The sequence below is a fragment of the Doryrhamphus excisus genome, chromosome 11, assembly GCF_030265055.1.
Source record: "Doryrhamphus excisus isolate RoL2022-K1 chromosome 11, RoL_Dexc_1.0, whole genome shotgun sequence".
Lineage (NCBI taxonomy): Eukaryota > Metazoa > Chordata > Actinopteri > Syngnathiformes > Syngnathidae > Doryrhamphus > Doryrhamphus excisus.
The window spans coordinates 13368096-13390441 of record NC_080476.1 but is presented as its reverse complement, the minus strand read 5'-3'; the positions used below and the strand labels follow the sequence as shown (position 1 = coordinate 13390441).

Below are 22346 nucleotides of genomic sequence, written 5' to 3'. Positions count from 1 at the left end.
GCTAAAAGCTTTGCAGCATGCAACATGGCGGCTTGCCTTACTGGTGGCCTTTCAAGTCATGCAACGGCAAAAACCCCCCAGACAGCTGTCTATATTCGTGTGTACGTCTCAAGCACAGCAACAACAATACAGGCTAACGTCTTGTGTGGGCTGAGGCGCAGCGGCATGGCACCAAGCAACAGCAACCCTAAGCTTTCTTTCAGGGTTTCGTGCAGCCACAAGAAATAGTTCACAAAAAACAAAAGCGATGAATAAGAGGGTGCTTTTTCTTCTTTTACCGTCTCTGTCCAGTACACTTGGGCTGCGAGTGTTGAAGGGCGGTCTACGCTCCACGTCGCCCTGATCCTGCCTCTGCTTCTCATCCTGATGTGCTGACGCATGCACGGCTTTGATTTGGTGCTGCAACATGGCAAAGCCGCTGATGGGCACCGGACTGGAGCCGTATGGACCAGGTACCTGGACATGGAGGAGGAGTCAGCATAGCGAGGGATAAAATTTCTGGCAACAGCAGCATTATGGAGGAAGTACAATAAATAACACATGCACTGTGTATGATTGCACTGGAAGGGCTGAAATAGGATACAAAATACACAACCTGTGCTTATACAGCAGGTACACTCTCCATGTTTACATGCAAAAAATGCCAAAAATGTGTGTGATGTACTGATTTATGAGCCGTAGACCAGTCCAACATGTCAAACTCTACGGCTGCTTACGTTTTTTCAGGTTGCAAGACAAACTTCCTATGCCTTTGTGAGTCATCCATACGGTCAACATGTTTCTTTTGTATGTTTGCTGTTGACAGGTTTGGGCAAAATGTATATTTTTTTTTGTACAGTAAACCTCGGATATATCGGATTCAATTGTTCTCACTGGTTTTGTCCGATATAAGCGAAATCCGTTATATACGTATACCGGAAAATGTCAGTTTTACGCATATATCGGATTTATATCCGGTATATGCGTAAATCGGATTTTATCCGTTATAAAAAGGCACTTCCTTGACTATGTTTCCAATGTACCTGGACGCGCAGGCAACGCTGCAAACGCTGCAAATGACGTCGTATAGCGGCCTGTCACGATTCGGCGAATCGGAGCGCCACGATGCGGCCATCCGATATATGCCAGGGAAATTTAATGGAAATGCATTGGAACGGGACTGGAGATTTTGTCCGAAATAGGCGAAATCCGTTATAAAAAATCCGATATATGCAATGAATTTTTATTGGAAATGCATTACAGAAAAATCTGTTCTTTTTCATCTGTCCGTTGTGAGCGAATTTCCGATATATCCGAGTCCGATATATCCGAGGTTTACTGTACGTTGCACCACACGTGCGCAGGCATTAGTGTAACGCCACAAATCCTACATCTGATTGTGACCTGAGCTTAAGTCAGGGGTTATGAATTATTTTCCATGTGGGCTGTGCAGCATCCAAGCACATTCACCAGTCAAAGGTGTTGAGTAAGATACATTAGTACATGTTGGCAGGTCTGCTCCAACACCGACTACTAGCCTAAGCTAAAATAAATGAGTTATCCGAGTATGAATTCAAGTGCTTATTTACTGTAACTAGTGATGTAACATTGTGATTTCCATTAGAACGTGAACTAACCATTGGTGGGATGGCAGCAGCCCGCTGGTGCATCTGCTGGATGTTGAGAGGAGCTTGCTTGGGTGAAGACACCAGGACTGTACCTGCAGGGTTGAGCAAAGATGGCTTCTCCATAGAAAGTATTCTGTAGAAGCAACAATCACCGTAACATGAAAAAGGGGAGCGTTCATTGAGAAGACGTACTCTGGGGGAAAAACCGTACCGCTGCCTTTCAGGCTCCGCTTCGACATCTTCATCCGCACTGCAGGTGGCGCTGGAGTCATTATCGGAGTGGAGCTCCCTCTGCCTTTCACCGTGATCTCCTTTGTCTCCTTTCTCCTTGATCTCAGGTTCCATTTTCACCTGAATCTCTCCCGATTTCAAGTCCACATCTTGAGGTTCAGTTTTTGGATGGACCACACCGGAGTAGGAAGCCACTCTGGTTTTCTCCTCTTGAGAGCCAGCCTCGCCCTCTGGGCTTTTCTCCTCCTTGACGCAGAGATTCCCGTATGAGGAAGGGTCAGACTTGGCATTGTTGACCTGAGCGTCTGAGCTCTGAGCATCTCCTGCGGTGCTGTCTGCTTTCTTGGAGTCTCCAGACTTTGTAGAGTCGGTTTGGGAGGGGGAGGGAGCGCTCTCTGTATCAGAGCTATTGTCACCTCCTGAGGAAATAAACAGAAAAAGTAGCATGAATGCAGAATAAACACAGTAATATATTGATGACGGGTGCTCTGACCCATGAGCCACCCATCAGTATTTCAACACCGGACTCGTACTAGTCATAGAGTCCCTTGCCCTCATTCAGGTCTCAGGCAGTATTCCCTCCTACTTTCCTTCACGGGGCAGGCATGCCAAAACAAAAACAATCATGTCTGCCGTGTGGAACTTAACTGTCAACACATGGCACCAAAACCATCTTGCAGGGGTACACGCTAAAAGCTTTCATTACATTGAATACACATAATAATTTAATTTAATCAAATATGACAATGTACTCTCACATCCCAGGTCCCATTACGAGAAATGCAATCACCGAATAAAATAAACGACATTTGTTTCCTAGAAGTCCACATGTTACAACAGTATCTTATCTCTTTTTTGTTGGTCACATCACTATTTGCCAATGCTAGGTTCAAGGCCCCAGCGACATAATAGCAATACGGATGCATCCACCTGGGACTTTTCATTCTACACCAACAGATTCCTACTCCTATTTCCTAAGGAAATGTCAAACTGTCCTTGAAGTATTTGGAGTGGAGGTATAGTTTTGGCCTGGTTTTTTTCTGTGCTACTGAATGAGGAAGAAGGATTTGGACCATACAGCGGAATCTTAAGAGTCATTAATCCATTCTACAAGGTCCAACTAACCGATACAGTTGAATTGAATCCACTTTTTTAGCCCCAACTAATTGCGTAAATCCAAATGAATCCTAGCAGAAAGCCAAAAATGTGACGCACACCAATTCCTTACCTAATCCTGATTCTGATTTGACAACGAGGAAGAAAAAGTGAGAGCTCACTGAAATATTTAGCAAGGAAATAAGGTTATGACTACTCATACAACATGGACAAGATGACATGAAGTTCATCAGGACAGTGTGGGATTCCATGCAACCGGGAATCAGCATGTGAGGAGCCGCCCTGATCTCCTGATGTCGTCACGGCTATCTGGAGAATTGCCCCTTCTAATCATTTTTACAGACCAACATCAACGGCATGATAATTATTTGTGGGAGAACAGCGGCGCGCACAATGTCTGTCGTCAGTGAGTAATGAGCGTGACGGGAAGACAAAGAAGAGGAAAGATGGCCAGACCTGCTGGATCAAGATGTGGATGGGCACATTGTGCTCAAGTAGCAGGCTTTCGTGATTCTTTCCGGCCAAGAGCTGTTACATAACGGCCACATTGCGTCTCTTTCACTTCCCTCACTCTTACCATCGGACGCGTCCTTGTTCTTACTCGTGAGGACCAGCTGGTCTTCTCACGTCTCCTAAATTCTGACCTCTTATTCAACCCTGAGCAATCAGCAAGTATGACAAAAACCAAATCAGCACCGATGTCCTTCGCCCAGTTAGCCCTTGAACTTGAGATAACGAGTAGAAAAGACGGAGCACGTGTGGCTCTAACCTTCACTGTCATCTGCATTGTCCTCGTCGTCGTCAGGTGAGGCTGTGGTCAGACCTTCACCTTGAGCTCCGTCAGCCCGAGCCCGACGGGTGTCCTGCACATCAGAAACACATCAGACACAAAGTAGCTTGTTGCACCTGACACGGCGGCTTACCTGCTTATGCTGCTGAAGAAGGTTGTCCAGATTGTGACGTCTTTTGTAGTTGAAATAGAAGTTCTTGCACTGTGCCTCACTTTTGGTGCCAACCATTTTGGCGATGGCCGGCCAGTTGCGCCCGTGCTCAACTAAGCCTGGTGAAAGACAAAACAGGCACTCGGAATTAGCCCGACTTTGGTCACGATAATGACTCGTACCTAGCAAGAAGGTTCAGTGATAGTTTCGCGTGCAAAGCAAAAGGTGGGTTTTTAGCATAAAACTTGTTCTGTGTAAAACTGCCTGCGGCCTACCTTCAACCCAGTATTACTGGACTGGCGGATTACCGCTCCTGGGAAGAATGACGAATGATTCATTTGCAAATATTGCGTTATTTACTCACCTAAAAAAGTTTTTTTTGCTCTGCTACCTTGCAACAATGACCTCTTTGCAAGGTCCTGACTGACTGTCCACGTGAAAAATAGAGCTAACATGAACACATGTTAACTCAACACGTTACCTCCGAAGTAAAACCCTTCCTCAGTCTGTAGCACACGACCATAAGGTGCATTCACAGTCCAAAAATCACAACAGCATCCTTATTATACGTGTATTTGTGGTATACCTAAACAACCAAGTATACTAAACACTCACTTTGGGGCTCCTAATCAATGCTAGAAAATCCCAGAAAATACACTCAAATTAAATGAGGTGGTGTCCTTGAACGCAACGCCCATTGATTAATATAACATGGTAAATGTGAGATTCAAATATTGTGTGACATATTCCAGACACAAATATAAAAGATATATGAATCATTGCTCACTCGTCTGCGTCACTCGTGTTAGCAATTACATGTATATTAGCATGTACATTAGCACTTCATTTGATAGCTACAATTACCCAAGAACCGTTTTATTTCCTCCCAGGAAAATATTCACAACTTCACAGAAGTCACCACTTTGACTTGCAGAGGGGAACGAGAGCATGACGAGAGCAGCAGGACCACGTCTCAATCACGCAACCAGCAAAGCTTAGCAGGTCTCAGTAAAACCGACACCAATTTCCATGCTGGGATATCAGAGATAACAGCTGGAACAGCTCCTGTTTAATCATGAGGCTCGCATCGCCATTGAGGAAAGAAAAAAAAAAAAGAGGAAGGGAAACACTTTAGGATGGGTAGAGGTCCGAGCTGCACAATTGAGGCATAGAAGAAACAGAACAAGGAAAAAGGTCTCATTTTAAACACCAATACATTGAAAAGTGACCAGAAAGCTGCAACTGTCACGCTCGGTTGCGCCAACGATGGCCTGAATAGATCACTTCAGAGAAGCCAGCAGAGCAGACCAGCTGAATGATATTCATAAATAAATGAATCCCTGGGAGCTCTGAAGCACTTCTACAAGTCTCCATTTGTGTAGAAACACATGCACATTTGTGTGGATGAGTGTTGGCTACTTTATTGTAGGAGTGTAAGAAACGACAAATGAATCAAAATACCTTTTTTGGCAACCTCCATCTCCTCCTCGGTCCAGCGAGAAGTTTCTCCAGTTTCACCGGCAGCAGCTAAATCAAAAAGCAAAGAAAGCCAGTCTCATCATCATGGACAAGAAGGAGAGAGAGAAGCAGACAGACGAAGAGGCTGCCCTCTTTCCAGCCGGCTTCTCATGGCCACTAATCTAATAATCTGTTTACATTTACGAGCGGGGCTGAGAACTACTCCTTCTCACTCCCACTCTTGCTCTAGGTCACTCCCCTCCTCTCACACTTGCATACTCTCTCTCTCCTCACTCTCCTCGGCCCACAGCACAGGGGAAACAAGAGCTTTCCTCCTCTATAATCCACAAGGGGAGGGCCTTAGTCAGCTGATCTAGCGCCAGACAGCTGAGGAGGTGAGTGCCGTGCCTCCGGCTTTGGGAAACAGCCTTGGATGGAGACAAAACGACAGAACAGCCATGCTGTCCCAACCCTTTTTGAATGTCAAACAAACACACACAGATAGACACTACCCCTTGCCTTGACACGGCTGCCTCGCTCGCACCCCCCCCCCCCCCCCCCAACCAAAACACACATACAATTCACAGAAGTGACCTGTCAGGAAGTCAGTCTCCTCTGCAGCAGCGACCGAGACCGTGTCAACATTCGCACCAATATAGAAGCAGATGCACCCTGGCATTTGACTTCACGTCACCGCCTTGGAGATAGTCGTATCAATTATCAGTGCTTGGATGGCTCCTTCAAAAAGGTCCCCCGACCGTGCACTTGAGCGCATTAATCAAATGTGGCAAACCTCACATGTTCGCCCCGTGACAAGCCTTGCCGGGTGGGGCGGCGGGTCGGAGCGATAAGAACAGATTGTGTGTCTGCCTAAAACATATCATCTCGCCTCATGACGAGAGCCGACGGGCCCATGGCCCAAGTACCCTGCTATGCCTTCAAAAAAAAAAGATATGAACCCGTGTGCCCCCGCTGAATTGTTTCTTAAGCCTGTCTGGCACGGTTTCAAGTGGCCCGTAGCTAAACTTTAGCAGCGGACGCTTATAGCAGCAAGCCGCACACCAAAGACACATTGAGTTGATACAGTCTCATGTAAACCATGATGCAGACGGAACATGGCCAGAGGTCACAGGGTTGGGAGGGCACACTCGTAGGGTAATTAATCCTATTATACGGCAGGCCTTGCATAACTTGAGGCAGAGCTGGAGGGGGGCAGTGTCAGAGATGAGGGCCGATGATACAGATTAGCGCCAAAACAAGATTATACCTGAGAACCTAACCGTTGGCTTGCACGGGTGAAATAGTGTGATGACGGCGGGTAAGAAAGCACCTCAGGAGAATCATACCACAACAGAGTTTACATAAGCGCATTCACCTTTAGCGTCCACCGAAGTGACCGGGGTGGGCGGTTTGGCTGGCTCCTTCATGGACTTCTGAGCCGTGTCAGATTTAGGGAGGAGCGGAGGATCTGCGGCGGCAGCCTCTGAAGCTGGGGGAGGGGCCTCCTCCGCCGCCACAGTGGCAGCCTCACTGGCCATGGAGCGTGTGGTGATCCTTCCCTTACGTCGGCCCTGGCTGTTGGCCGTCTTCCTGCCACGCGGCGTGTTTTGCTCCTTTCCGTCCTCGTCCTCCCCGCCGTCACACTTGTCTTTGTCCTTGCCAATGTCCCTGTGGTTTTCAAGGAGGAAAAAACAGCTTTAGAGGCTTCTTGGAAGGAAAGTTGACTCAGCAAATACAGGCCTTGCACTGTCTCCCTCGAATCCACAACACTAAATATTAGAGCTTAATTATCTGGAACATAAGTAGCAGTATCACTCCGACGAGGAATGAGGGAGGGCTGTCATGTTTTGACATAACAATAAAGCCCATCTACAGAGTGTGAAATATTTACTGTCAACACAAGTCCGTTATTTATACTCTACTATAGAACTATAGATAGAGTTCAAAACACTTAACCTGTTGGTTCCTCAACTTTCATTAATGATTTATGGTGTCTGTAATTATGTTCTACTTTGTTCCACGCAATGACATTTATATTTGATGGTGCCGGACATGACCAGCTAACTCTCGCTATTCAGACGCACTTCCAGAAGTGACGTCATCGGGGGTGCCACCTCTCAGCAAAAGCAGAGTAAACAAAGGTTTCAAGTCAGACTGAGGATTTGGTTCAGTGTATTTTTCATCAAAATAGCAGTCATGCCAACATGTCGTGTTGCTGCTGGATGTTCACAGTATCCGATTAGTACTCTAAGTCTGTTTTCTCGTACAAAAGATGAAGGTTTAAAACAACAATGGATGAAGGAACAACTTCAAAGCATTTGGCTTGAAAGTATGCTTGTTTAGAATTCTGTTCTGCACTTATTGTTTTTATTAAAGGGGACCTGTTATGCTTCTACACTTTTCTGTAGTTAGAATGTTGTATTCTCGTGTTAAACTATGGCAAAGTTTCACATTAGGCGGTTTTTGCATTTGGAAGTGAGTGAAATTAAAACATACCATTCTGGCAGAAAGCTCAAATCCAAGGATATAGATCTGGAAAAGGTGCAGATTCTACAAAATCTAAAACGTTTCTTGTGCGGGTTATTGTGTGTAGCTGCTCTGTAGGAGTCCACAACTCAATAACAAGGGGCGAAAGATGAGCATAATAGGTCCCAGTTAAAAAGTAGGAAACAATTGGAGGCCATGTTATTTATTGGTAGTGCTGGGTATACTCGTTGATATTTGAGCTCAACATTCCGCCTCCATTAAGTGCTAGCTAAGTGCTAGCTAACGCTGCAGTCAGTCATGTGCTCTGTAGACCTAATGAGTGAAACCATATGTATTTTTCACTTATTCATTAAAAAAAGTATTTAAAAAATTATATATATATATATATATATAATATATATATAATTTTTTTAATACTTTTTTTAAATGAATTGGGTAAAAAATGGACACGTCTAATCTTGCCATCACCCGCAGGTCTAAATCAGCACCAACTCACCTTGACTCCTCCTTTTCATCTTTCTCTTCCTCGTCCTTCTTTTCCTCTTCCTCTTTCTTCTCAGACTTCTCAGATTTGTCGTCTTCGTTTTTGTCGTCTGACTTGTCTTCTTGTGAGGGACGTGTTATTTGCTGCAAAACAAGAGCAATGTTCATATGATAATGATCATTTGCTGATTGCATTGCCAGACGTTGACCAGCACTTTTGCTCCATCCGTGCCTGCATGCACTCGGCGGCAAGCGTCATGAATTACTAAAAAGGTTTAAGATGTGTTATTCTCTCCGTTTGCCGCTGCTTGTATATGTATTGTACTGCTTGTATTATTAAAAAATAGTGTTTTTCCAATAGCGACATACTGGTAGCTTAGTTGTTTAGCTCCGTGCGTCAGACAAGCACAGCAGGGATTTGTGTTTCCGTCACAACAGGGCTACTCCCTTCAAAGCTGCGCCTTTAACAATTGATGGGTTTGTGTTTCAAAAGTAGTGTGGTTAACTGTGGATGTGATGGCAGCGAGTGACAGAAGGAATATTATTTATTTTTCATCCAAAAGAGCAAAAAGTAAAAAAAACTAAACAAAGCCAACACGGAAAGAACTCGTTTGAGCGAAGGTCCCGTTTCTAGACCAGTCTTTCTGCATGCTCAAGGATTAAGCATCAAGTACTAATTGAAAAAGGATTTTCCTAACTTGACTTCTTATCAAACACCCACTTGTCATCCTTTCAACGTCAGGGAAGTCATTACAATACGAACGTAATGATACTTGGTAGATTCTTCTGTGGCGCTTCTGTGTGCTGTAACTATGTCATATTTTCTGGACTATAAATTGCACTGTGGCTGGTCCTGGGACTTATACATGAAAACATATATTGATATTTTAACATGTGATGCCTTTAAGTTTGATTAGTTTTTGGCGACACCTGGTGGCCCCAATCGTTCAATGAGTGCTTTTTGTCACAGAGTATTTTGTGTCTATAAGTAATGTGATACCTGGGTGGATTGTTTAATTAGGACGCCAATTATGTGTAGTTTGGAGATTATAGCTGCTGTGTCAGCCACTGACTAACAACATATACATGTAGGATTTTCATGATTTAAATTCACTTGTGGATGCAAAAATTAGTTTAGGTGTTAAAATATGACTGTTGGGATGACGGCTCCATCATCCCAGCAAGTCTCGTCACAACGGTACACAGAACGCTGTAAACAGACGACCACCTGTACTCTCGCTCTCTGCTGTTTTGCCAAGCTTTAGTTTCTCCACCATCTCCACTACAATGAGGCCAACCCAACTTAACAAAATCATGCATCACATCTGCTACGGTACACCACAGAATTAAAAAAAAAAAACTTCCTCAAGCCTGCTCCACAAAAGAGCTGCGCTGGAACACATCTGGTTATTCCCGGCCAGACGTCCTGTGCCGATACCAGATGGTTATGGTGAAGGACCAGAACCATTAAACGAGAACAATAAACAAGGATGCAATTTGGGGGTAAAGTGGTTTGTCGTGGTCTGGTTTTAAAGCAGTATGGTTTTTCACAGGCCGGCACCGCCATATGATAAACGCTCATACAGTTGAAATCGCCGTCCTCGAGACCACCATTATGGATCCAGCCTTAGTGTATTGACTTACAGGGTCTCCCATTTGATTCATCAACTTGGCTTAAGTGTCAGCTCCCACAGTTCAGCCTCATTTCCGGAAGTGAGACCACCGGAGTACCATTACTACGGTAAACAAAGGATCAGTAGTATCAGTAGTTTGAGGAGGAAGAAATATTTGGACATGAAATAGAGAAGAAGGGGAAATTTCACCCTGATAATGTCACTTCCAAAAATGAGGCTGAGCTGCGAGCTCGTTTTGTCATGACTGGTGCCATGAAGTGACAATGACCTCATAAATCACTTCCTGTTAACGGCAGCATTCACGTTTGGTCACGTGACAATTCCGAAATCTGGTGCCGTCTGTAAGGACAGAGCGCTTCTCACAATACGTGTTCTTCGGTGGGACGCTGTTTTTTGGCTTTGTTAGCCCGTGGGGTGCTCATGTGTGTGTTTGCTTTGGAGGCCATTGGCGCTGCGGCTTTCCTGCTCTTTCTCCCCAACTCTGTAAAGGGCTTCTACACAGATGTTCTCCAAAAGTCAATGAGACTCTGTGGCGCTGTGGTTGCGCAGTATTTTTAAATGACGACCTTTCCAAGCTACGCTGAATTATTTGCAGTTTCGCTGAGTCACTGCTCCGTTTTCCTTGCAAAAAAAAAAGTCAAGACAGTCTTCCCTTTCCTAACGAGAAGAGGAATTCCTCCTTGCAGCCTCCACCAAATTGACCACAACAGGATGTTTACAATGTACGCATAAACATTGACTGGCTAATGTCATTGTCTTGGTGTCGTCAAACATTCATTATTACAAGATGTAAAGAATCGTTTCTAACGTTTCTGTTTATGTGATATCACACAATGATCCATGTTGCACAGATTGTCCCTGGGCCACACTTTGGACACCTTCCCACTGCTGCCTTCTCAGGTGTAGATACACAATTCTTACAGGCCAAAACGTCTTTCTGGTTGGACTATGGACTTTCCAAGTTGCAACATGCCAAATTTCTGTGAAATTCTCATCAAGGCTGAGATTTAGGCGTGGCATAAAACTGAAAGCGAGGACAAAAACACCAATTTCATGATTTGGCACTTCCAGGTCACGTAGAAGAGGACTACATCTTAAACGTAATTGTGAAACGAGGGCAAGCTGACTTGGGCCAATGCTGTGTAGAGCATTTTTATTTTTTTTTTTATGTGTTTATCTGTCCCAGATCAATTTTCCAAGCTAGGAGCATAGAATGTGTACGCATAACAACATTTTGCATAACTCTAATTGAAAATCAAGGACCTTGTCTGCACATGTCCTAGAAAAGCTGCCCTAAGATAGCAAGGTTGGCCTCCCCACATGTCTAAAAATAATATGTAGGCTATAAAACAAATTGCCACAGCTAAATAAAACAGCATCAGACAAAACCAGATATCTCAGGACATGGAGAATGTGTTAAGGTGGCTCCAAAGCTAGCACACATACCTGCAAGCTCATTTGCGGACCTTAAAAATCTCTTTCTGTGAGCAACAGCTTACTGTGCATCTAACCTCCAGTGCTCCCATAGCTGTGGTAACGGCAGCGGTAGAGGGGCAGGACAGCGCCATAGCGGAGCTCCTTAGAAGGGCGGCCGGGCCAAGGCACTGGCGCACATATTCCGGGAAAGCGTGTCATCAGGCCGCTTAAGCCGCCCAAAGAATTGTCCATCTCACATGCACGCACTAATCCATGCAGGGTCATTCGAGGTAATCCCTGCCGCGCACTCTTTGATTGGCACTCACAGCAGTACAGCGAGTTTGGGACCAGTCAGATGGCTGGGACGTACCAAGTGAGCCGGTTCACATAGCGCGGTAGGGGAGGGCTTCCTCGCTCTCGTAATAACGACAGAGGAAGTGGAAATGGAAAACTTTGTGGCTTCGGCTGCCGGCACCAACTCCACTTACCCCCTGCGGTCCACACGCACGTCCTATATTCCACAGTGTTTGCCTTTACCGTCACATCATTTAATCACAAGCACAGGGAATGACGTGATCGGAATTACCTGGTTCCTTCCCCTCCGTCTACCGTAGTTGCGTCTCACCAGCGTCTTGTAGTTGTGGTTTTTCTTGGTCAAGTAGTAGTACAGTACACAGTCGGCTACACACTGAAACAAAGGACAGCCGGTACACATGAAGACATGATCCTGAGACCGGTGGCTTGATTATTCAAGCTAGGGCGTGTGCTCCCTTTAAAAGGAAAACTGCACTTTGGGGGAATTTCACCTATCATAGTAATGCGAACACATATGTCTTTCTTTTCTCTGAGTTTGAAAGATATATAAACAGCTAAAAAGAGGCCGCGAAGAATGCATCTAACAGGACGCATTAGATAAAGCCTTCTGAAAAAAACCCTCAAAAGATGCCAAAGTTTCAGATAATAAGGTTTGCACATTTGGAAGGGAGTCCTGGAAGAAGTTTGGGATGGATCTGAACACTCGGTTTCAGAAAGTGTGAGAAGACTTACTTATATGGGCATGCCCGGGTACAAGCCGGGTAGGACCAATCACAGCAGAGTGGGCGCGCCCAGAGGCGGGTCGTGGGTGAGATACAGTAAACCTCTGATATATCGGATTCAATTGTTCCCATTGGTTTTGTCCGATATAAGCAAAATCCGTTATATGCGTATACCGGAAAATGTCCGCTTTACGCATATATCGGATTTATATCCGGTATATGCGTAAATCGGATTTTATCCGTTCTAAAAAGGCACTTCCTTGACTATGTTTCCAATGTACCTGGACTGGGCAATGAAAAGAGACGTAAGGTAATGAGAATTTAACTTTATTGGACTCTGAGCATAACAAATTGTTAATTAAGCTAGGCCTGTTACGCCCGTCAGGCCTACGTTATTTCCAATAGTGAGGTTAAGATCTCATTCACTGCTGTGCTAGTATTATTGACGTCACTCACTTTTATATTTGTCCTAAATCTGGAGCCAGGAGAAAGACAATAGCCAGTGACATCAACAAGATTAGCATAACGATGCGGCCATCCGATATATGCGAGGGAAATTTAATGGAAATGCATTGGAACGGGACTGGAAATTTTGTCCGAAATAGGCGAAATCCGTTATAAAAAATCCGATATATGCAATGAATTTTTATTGGAAATGCATTACAGAAAAATCGGTTCTTTTTTATCTGTCCGTTGTGAGCGAATTTCCGATATATCCGAGTCCGATATATCCGAGGTTTACTGTATATTGAAACAGACAGTCTTGGAAATGGAATAGGTGCAGAGTGTGGAAGATCTAGAAAGCCTTCTGTGCAGGTCCAAGGCCCAACATGAGCGTCATAGGTCCCCTTTGATATTGTTACGCCAAAAAATTGTCACTAACTGGTGTAGTGACACCTCGCCACACCATCATCTAGCTACTAGCCGGCTAGCTCCACCACACATTCGAGCACACGTCGGCACCCGGCTCACAACGCCTCAAGCCACTAGCAAAAGGTGAGGCTACATTTTGAAGCTGCTGCCAGAGTTTTGGAGTTTGGAAACGTTAACCCAACCAATGCGCCCTGGAAGAAAGTTCCTCCCATGCTTCAAATGACCAAAATAAGTCAAAAATACAGTAAGTATTGCATATTAAAATGAATGTGCGTACATGGAGAAAACTATATAACCTTGGTGGTGTTCAAGATAAGGATTCCCCCCAAAAGTGCACTTTTCCTTGAAGTATCCCACAACATAAAGTGTCTGATGTTCACCTTTCTCTCTAGATAGGAGGCAATCAGGCCAAAGTTCTTGGGGTGCTGGACAAACCTGCCAAGAGGCAACATTGTGAACATTCAGTCCAAAACATGAGCTCAACATTTACGTTCTTGAAAGATTAAAAAAAAAAACGAACTTCTCTTTAAAGATCTCCTTCTCATGCTCCGTCCAAACGTTCATGAACTGCCGTGCTTTGTACACCTTCATGGGGTCGTCCATCAAGCCGTTCATGTTGATGAACTTCACTCGCCTCTGCTCCGAGTCGTACATCATGGGGGGGATGACAGACAGCTGTCTCATCTGTTTTTCATTGTTCTACCAACCAGGGAAACGTCACACAGACATGTAGCGTCAATACAAAAAACTAAAGCGCCACGTTGGTTGACAAAGTCATGACATTTGTGAGGCCATTTTCAGTCGTTCAACGCTAAATGTACTGAGGAAGGAAACGCCGACGTCACCTACCTCCTGTTCGGAAAGGCCGTCTATGATTTCAGAAATCTCGTGCTCGCTTCTGGCAATTGTGGCGGAGAGGCCGGTTCCTCTCTGGCCGACCCTGTCAAAAGAGAGGCACGTCTCTGTGACAAAAAGGCGTGGTTCTTGAGATCCCACTAATCCCAATAAATACAACTCAGTTCAATATTTCATTTAGTACAATGTAAAAACATGACAGTATATTGCAAGCAACTATTTTTTATTATGATGAATGGTGTAAATGCAACCATGTCTGAGAACAATAAACTATAAGCACACGCAGGAATAATGCGCCGCGGATCAAAAGGTTACAGCGTCTGTCAAGGTTGTCACCTCTGAAAGCGCTCCTGCTGTTCTCTCTGCTTTCGGATCTCAGGGAATTGCCTTTCATAGTATTCCCGTGTTCTGCTCTCCTTGGCTTTGCGCCTGGGGTTGTTCTCCATGCGCTCCACCTTCTTCTCCCAAGCTTCCATCAGTTGGTCGTAGCGCTGGCAGATCTTCTGTTCCTGAATGCACGATATGAAAAAAAAACACACCGAGGGTCACAACAATTTCCAGAGGCAAATTCCACAAATCATATTTTTTGTACATTGTGAATAAGATAAGGCTTATAAATATGCACCATTAGGCGATATATTGTTTTATTGATCAAGTAAGCTGTAGGGCAGGTGTCTCCAAACTGAAACAAGAAAACTTGCAAAGAGTCAAAATATTAGGAGAAAAAAAGTTGTAATTTTACAAAAATAACATGATATTACGAGGATCAATTACATCATTTAAGTTGAATAAAGTTGTAATATTCAAGAAAATAGACTTTATGTTTTAATGTAATGAGGAACACAAAACAACAAAGCTGTTGGGAAATTTGTTTGGGGGGAAAAGTTACACTACAGTAAACCTCGGATATATCGGAAATTCGCTCACAACGGACAGATAAAAAAAAACAAACGATTTTTCTGTAATGCATTTCCAATAAAAATTCATTGCATATATCGGATTTTTTATAACAGATTTCGCCTATTTCGGACAAAATCTCCAGTCCCGTTCCAATGCATTTCCATGAAATTTCCCTCGCATATATCGGATGGCCGCATCGTGGCGCTCCGATTCGCCGAATCGTGACAGGCCGCTATACGACGTCATTTGCAGCATTTGCAGCGTTGCCTGCGCGTCCAGGTACATTGGAAACATAGTCAAGGAAGTGCCTTTTTAGAACGGATAAAATCAGATTTACGCATATACCGGATATAAATCCGATATATGCGTAAAACGGACATTTTACAAAGTGCCAGTACAAATCCAGTCACTGGGCCGTATTTTGGACACCCCTGGTTTAGAAGAGAATTATTATGTCAAAATTGTAAAGCACATTATTCCCAGGCTTCCCGGGTTTTTCCTCAGATATCAGTCCTAAAGCAGGCGGACTTACCCTTTGTTTCCGGGCATGGTTCCTCCTCTTAAAAAACAGAATCAGCTTCTTCCTCATGACTTGATTGCTACGAGAACAACAATGAGTCAATGTGCAGTTTGACAGCAGCATTTCTAGTCAAACGTAAACTTTCCTCAGCAACCGTGTTTACACAAATTCTCCCTGGAAATTCTCAGGTTCAGACACCGTTTATTTGCAGTGGCAAGTACAAACTACTGACTACAAACTCTGTGTACACATTAAAGATGGCTGCAGTTGGGAAGGGCACAGAGCTGGTCGGGGTCCTGATTAAAAGGCGGAATCAGATGGCTCCTTCTCTTGGTCGGTTTATCAGGTTCTACAGTAATATGCTACTATGACTATAATAAATCAGAATACTCACGTTTTAATGTTGTCATGGTAAACTTTGGTGTCTGATGGCTGATTGTAGAGTGGCTAAGAAATGGAAACAAAAGGGGGATGGGGGTCAGAGAACGTCAGTGGTAATTGGTTGATATCTTCATTTTCAACAGTCATTCATGAACATACCAGCTCCACCTTGGGACCAAGACCTTCTAGGATTTTATGGGCCTCTTCAGCTTTTTTCTGGAAAAAAAAAACATATAATAATTGATTTAAAAAGGCTGAAGAAGCCAAAGGAAATAATCGCACAGCCGTTTGTGACCCGTTTTGTTTTTTTAATTGGCCCACAGGATATTCTAAAAAAGTAAAACAAAAACAAAAAAAAAAGTAATTTATAAGAATAAAAGTTGTAATCTTAATAAGAAAAAGCCATCATGGTTTGAGAATAACATAATAGGAAGAAAAATGTTTTATATGTTTTAGTAGCCATTTTAGTAGCATAAGGTGGAAATAGTAAACAAAAAGATGTTTTGTTTTTAAGTCCTAATATTCTGAAAATGTAGCGGGGAAAAAGTTACGTTCCAAGAATAAAGCCAAACAGAATGCTGGGCACAGACGCGAGGAGCCCGAGGGGAAGGAAGGTGTGCCTCCACGTCATCATCTGCCAGACATGAACTCTAGTAACCTCGCCCCCGGGTTGATATCCTGCACTCGGTTAGCCAGGGCTTCCAACACGCCAAGCCTGAAGATACAACACATGAAGCACTCAGAGCGGACTCACCCTGTTCTCATCATAGATGATTTGGACTATGCTGCGATGCTTGTGCTCCACTGGGGGAGGGGTCACTGGCTTTTCTGGCTCCACTGGCTTTGCCGCTTCCTCCTCCAGTTGTTGCTAGGAGACAAGGCCAACAATAAAATCAAGTTAAGGAAAGCGCACCAAATAAGACACGTCACTAACACAAGCCAACCGCCTTTTGTCTATTCAGCATCTAATCCGATTTGGTTTTCCATGCGTCCTCGTGGTTATCTGATCTCCACTTCAGATGGCAAACATGGCATCATCAGATCATTGTCGACACGCCGGTTCCAGTATAAAACGGCAGCGAACTGTGGAGCTGTGGCCCCGGGGTCATGCTGATGACTCCAGACAAGCTGGACCGCCCAATGTTTGCTCCACCAATGTGGACAAACGCAAGGTTATGTCAACTACCAGGTTACACAGATCTGATTAGCAGTTCATGAAATGCCTCAAATAAATAAATAAATCCCTGAAAATATGGGGACAAAATAAATAAAAAAGTATTCTCTCACAGCAAAGCTGAGCTGACATTCCAATCTAATGAGGCAGAATTCCACAGCCGATAGCAGGACTAAAAACAGACAAACGGAATTAAAAACAAAGAGGAAGATTGACTGATCATCAACAGGGTCAGTCTTCGGGGGAGCGGAGTGCCCGGAGAACAACATGGAGAACATGCAAACTCCACCCAGGTCTTCCAGGACTCCTGACTCCTGTGGCGGTCCTCGGATCACCATATTCCGTGTTTGCTAATTTACCGTTCACTTTCAATAATTGCGCCTGTGTCATCATGACAATAATTGTCATGTCGTCTCAATACAAAAATAGACTGGCTTTGATGGCGAGGTCTCGTGTTTCAAGATGGCGCCGCCTGAGTCCAAGCTAGTTATGGCGGTTCAGCATCTTTTGTGGTCTTTTTAGTATTCAATAGCGCTTTATTTTATACTTTACTGCTTTCAGTTCCATACCGACTCCTTAGCAAGTGTGTAGCTATGGGTGTTCATCTTGTTATGTTCGTAGCGTACCGCTTTGCTCCTTTGTTTACACTCGGGAGCAGATGTTAGCTTTGAGCACCCCTTCGCTACGCCGAGATCCCTGCAGAGATACGGAGGAGAGGCTGCACAGCGGGAGTGAGCGGTGAGGACGGCGGTATAATAGCACAGTATCAACCATGTTTACCGTCTGTCGTCATGGGAACGTGAGATGGAAGAGCTAACGGTGCTAACCTGCCTGCAGAGAGACCAGCACCACTTTACTTTTTCTGGATTTATTTCAAAAGTGAATATTCTATTAAGACCCAAGTTCGATTCCACCTTCGGCCTCTGTGTGGGGTACTCCGGTTTCCTCCCACATTCCAAAAACATGCTAGGTTAATTAGCGACTCCAAATTGTCCATAAGTATGAATGTGAGTGTGAATGGTTGTTTGTCTATATGTGCCCTGTGATTGGCTGGCCACCGGTCCAGAGTGTACCCCGCCTCTCGCCTGAAGACAGCTGGGATAGGCTCCAGCACCCCCGCGACCCTTGTGAGGATAAGCGGTAGAAAATGAATGAATGAATGAATTAATGACGATTCTATTTTTCCTTTAAGATTGTTTACATTTGACATAAAGCTTTTCATATTTGGCTTTGACTTTTGCCTAAACTCAGTTTTTGGGAAAAATATCGGAATATATACCGCCATATCGTCCAGCCAGACAGAGAGGACCATGTTCGTAAACCGCGGCCCACCCGTGAAGACATCATGCTAGCGATTGTTTCGACATAATGAAGTCAACTGGATAACTAACTTGCTTCTTCTTCAGCTTGGAAATCTGCTGCTCCACTTTAGCAATCTCTCTGTCCACGCGGTCCATACTCTGAATCAGCTCCTCCTTGGACAGCTTGGAAGGGGAGGTGTCGTGCTCTTCCCCAATATGTAGCGTCGGCCCTCCTGGCGAAGGACATTCCACTTTCACAGTGAATGGCGACTCCTAAAAACACACACATGCAAATTAGTCAAATCGGTGAGTTGGGCGGATTTTGCATCCTAGTCACACCTGTGCAAGCATGTGTGCAAAAATGGCTGGTTTTGGTTTTCATTTCAATTATGTGCCGACATAAACATGTTCTTCCTCAACTGCTTTGGCAATTCATACGCAGTGACTGAACATCCTCAACACGACCAAAATAAAGAATGTTGTTGCAAAACTCCTTGCAGCTGCAAAAGCATTCAGCGGAGAGAGAAAAAAACGCAATAAAATGAACATCAGGGACACACGGCTCCTCACGTGGGATAGGGAACCTACCTTCTTGACCTCCACGGTGGCTCGGAGGCTGTCCTGTATGGTGTGGTGCATAGGCAGCAGAATACCCCCGGAGGAAGGAGGGGTGCGGGTGATGTGAGCCTCGGCGATGGACTCCATGCGTGGGCGCTTAGCCTCCAGTGCCTCGTGTTCAGGCTGAGTTGAGATGGAGTTGAACTGCTGCTCATAACCATGGCGTCTCTCTGGAGGCCTGAAGAACAGAAATAACCCCGACAAATACGCTGCAGAATAAAATGTTAGGACAAAAAGGGAGTATTCACATTTTCACTGGTGGATTGGAACCAGTTTGGAAGTGGAGCATCACACTGCAAACAGGAGGGCGGTGGTGGCCAAAGTGCGGTTCGGGGGCCATTTGTGGACCGCGTGGAGTGTTAAAATAAACATTTTTTTAAATCAGCAGCAAAAAATAAAGGGAACATGTTGACAAAAAAGTTGTATTCTAATACTTTATACTAAAACTTATAAATTCATAATACCACACCAGAACAAATTAAAGTGTTTAAATTACATCAATAAATGACTGATGTCTTATGATGTATTCTTTATGCTACATCAGGTGAATTTGCATATCGAATCAGACGGGATCCCCGATACCAGCCTAACTTTCTACCCAGTATCGACTTGGAAATTAAATCAATGGTATCGCACATCACTAGCGCTCACACTGTGGCAATGTTTACTTTCGTAAACACACGGAAATGTGAGCGATGTCGTGCTTTTGCACATATACGTCACTTTCCAGACGCTTTGTGTTCATATTAACATATCGCATATGTTATTATTGCATTCATATTAACATATCAGGAAGTGGCTAAAACATACAGTAGAGGGTTAGCGCCCCCTGCAGTACCTAAGGAGGCTAGACGGCACCTTTAATGTGCTTCCTTTTAAGCATGAATACCGCTATTGGATAAAACACCATACCTTTCAGTCCCAGGGTGGAATTCAGATAGTAAAGACGGTCGTCTTCGCCCCTGCGGATCCTGCATGTGAGTCCGATAATCCTGGATGGTGAAATCCTGAACAAAAGATGCGCACATCACAACACATTTTAAACCAATCTGAACAGTGAACGTTTATTAGCCTAACTCCTAAGACCACTTTTTGACGAAGGTGTCCTCCTTTTATGACATCAAATGTTGATTAAATGACACGTGAGACTACCCGCCTAAGTCCTTGCTGTTTATGTCGACCACCTCATCATTGGGTTCTTATTATCGCTAAACAATGCCCACCTAGGACATGACGCCAAGCTTATTGCTTTCTGAGATACTAAATTGGGTCTTCAACCTGATGGGGTTATTCCTCGGGCTGCAGACGGGATGCGGTCACAGAAAGAACCTGGACCAAATGCAAACCGGTCCCATCATTTTGTGGTGAGGACAATTACAAAAGAGGAAATCAAACGAGTACAGCCAGGGCAGCACTTCAAAAACCACATCACCAAAAGAGTTGGAAGCATTTCTGATATATCGTGAATCATCTTTGGGTGTAAATACATTCCGGGTTTCTGCACTTTGACAACATTATGGAATGAACTGGGGCGAGGCGATATGACACGAATGTCAGTATTTTTACAGGATCTATATCTTGGTATTTTGGTATTACAAGGAAAAAAGTTCAGACAACATGGAAGATGAAAAAGTGCTTGATGAAACAATCAAGCACTTTTTGGATATTTTGCCCATCATTCCCAATCGTTATGTAAACATGAACACATATTTCTTTCCCTTTGTTGTGCATTGAAACACAAAAAAACAAGGTAATATGAGCTAGCTAACAATGCATGCAATGCAATGCACCTCATTGAGACCCACCTATTTCCACCATGAAAAAAAAAAAGACTGAAAAGCACATAAATGTTATCAATGGCCTGCACAAAACCCTGACCAAGCACCTGGAATTACAGGAAATATTTCCTAACTCCAGTTTTGTTCCAGATCTAAGCAAACAATGCAAATGCCCAGAAACAAACCAGCGAAAGGTTCTGTGTAAATAGGCTTCTAGGAAATCTGGCCTCTAACACGCCCTATTTCAACCAAAACAACTGCAGAGGGCTGGATTCCAAATATTTAAGATAGCAATCACTCGTTTCAATGAGAAAATGCATCTTAAATCTCAAATAATCGTTTGGGCTCTGCCATATAAAAGCTAAGCAGTGCTTCTGAAATAAAGAAGAGAACACTGATGCCCTTTTAATTTGAACAGCTTTCATGCTTCTTCAGTTTTCACCTTCATGTGGAAAGTGCAATGAGATGACTGCTTTGTCATTTGGCGCTATATAAATAAACAACGGTGAAGTTATCTGGAAGTGAAACGCTTGAGAAACGTTGTGGTCAATTTAGCTTCTCAATGAAAGCAAATCTACAGCACATTTTTGATGCAGATTATGCTGCTAATTTCAAATAATCCCATAACTTTCCATCAAAACCTACCCGGGTAAAAAGGTTCCGCTAGCGGCTGTCAAAGCTCCTCCAGGCCACCACGTACTTTGTGGAAGCTCCAAGAAGGGCCAACAACCTCCATGATCAAACCAGCGAGTGGCTGAAAACGTTCATTCTTTTTTCCTGAGAAATAACATTGCAGCTAGATTTCCCGGCATAGCCCAAAGAGGTAACATGCAGCCCCCCTCTCGGTGTGCAAAAATTTTACTTTTTTTTAATGGACTTATTTGGATAAATACAACTTTTTGTTTTGTTTGTTTGTCATATTCCAACTTTTAAAAAAAGCATGTTTTTCTATAATATTTCAACTTTATGCTACTAAAATGAGGTTATTTTTGCTCATTAGATTACAACTCTGTTTTAGTTTGCTGTTAAATAATATTTTTGGAATGTGCCATGTTCCAATAATAACCCTGGTCTACATGGATGAGCACTGTGGTACTACACTGTGGTACTACACTGTGGTACAGTAAACCTCGGATATATCGGATTCAATTGTTCCCACTGGTTTTGTCCGATATAAGCAAAATCCGTTATATGCGTATACCGGAAAATGTCCGTTTTACGCATATATCGGATTTATATCCGGTATATGCGTAAATCGGATTTTATCCGTTATAAAAAGGCACTTCCTTGACTATGTTTCCAATGTACCTGGACGCGCAGGCAACGCTGCAAACGCTGCAAATGACGTCGTATAGCGGCCTGTCACGATTCGGCGAATCGGAGCGCCACGATGCGGCCATCCGATATATGCCAGGGAAATTTAATGGAAATGCATTGGAACGGGACTGGAGATTTTGTCCGAAATAGGCGAAATCCATTATAAAAAATCCGATATATGCAATGAATTTTTATTGGAAATGCATTACAGAAAAATCG

General features: G+C 43.9%; 1 protein-coding gene across 2 annotated transcripts in view; it reads right to left on the bottom strand.

The window, feature by feature from the left end:
• The window catches only part of ncor1 (nuclear receptor corepressor 1), a 42675-nt gene that overhangs the window by 16392 nt on the left and 3937 nt on the right, over positions 1–22346 (bottom strand). For both annotated transcript variants that reach the window (XM_058086626.1, XM_058086627.1), the window contains exons 3-22: positions 19945–20039; positions 19003–19210; positions 18505–18687; positions 16694–16807; positions 16099–16155; positions 15953–16005; positions 15571–15637; positions 14475–14647; positions 14133–14223; positions 13804–13982; positions 13664–13718; positions 11960–12061; positions 8337–8467; positions 6729–7021; positions 5357–5422; positions 3878–4014; positions 3724–3817; positions 1819–2257; positions 1617–1740; positions 279–456 (exon numbers count right to left, since the gene is read on the bottom strand). In XM_058086626.1, the coding sequence (XP_057942609.1) occupies positions 279–456; positions 1617–1740; positions 1819–2257; positions 3724–3817; positions 3878–4014; positions 5357–5422; positions 6729–7021; positions 8337–8467; positions 11960–12061; positions 13664–13718; positions 13804–13982; positions 14133–14223; positions 14475–14647; positions 15571–15637; positions 15953–16005; positions 16099–16155; positions 16694–16807; positions 18505–18687; positions 19003–19210; positions 19945–20039 (2839 nt within the window). The remainder of the gene's footprint in view (positions 1–278; positions 457–1616; positions 1741–1818; positions 2258–3723; positions 3818–3877; positions 4015–5356; positions 5423–6728; positions 7022–8336; positions 8468–11959; positions 12062–13663; positions 13719–13803; positions 13983–14132; positions 14224–14474; positions 14648–15570; positions 15638–15952; positions 16006–16098; positions 16156–16693; positions 16808–18504; positions 18688–19002; positions 19211–19944; positions 20040–22346) is intronic.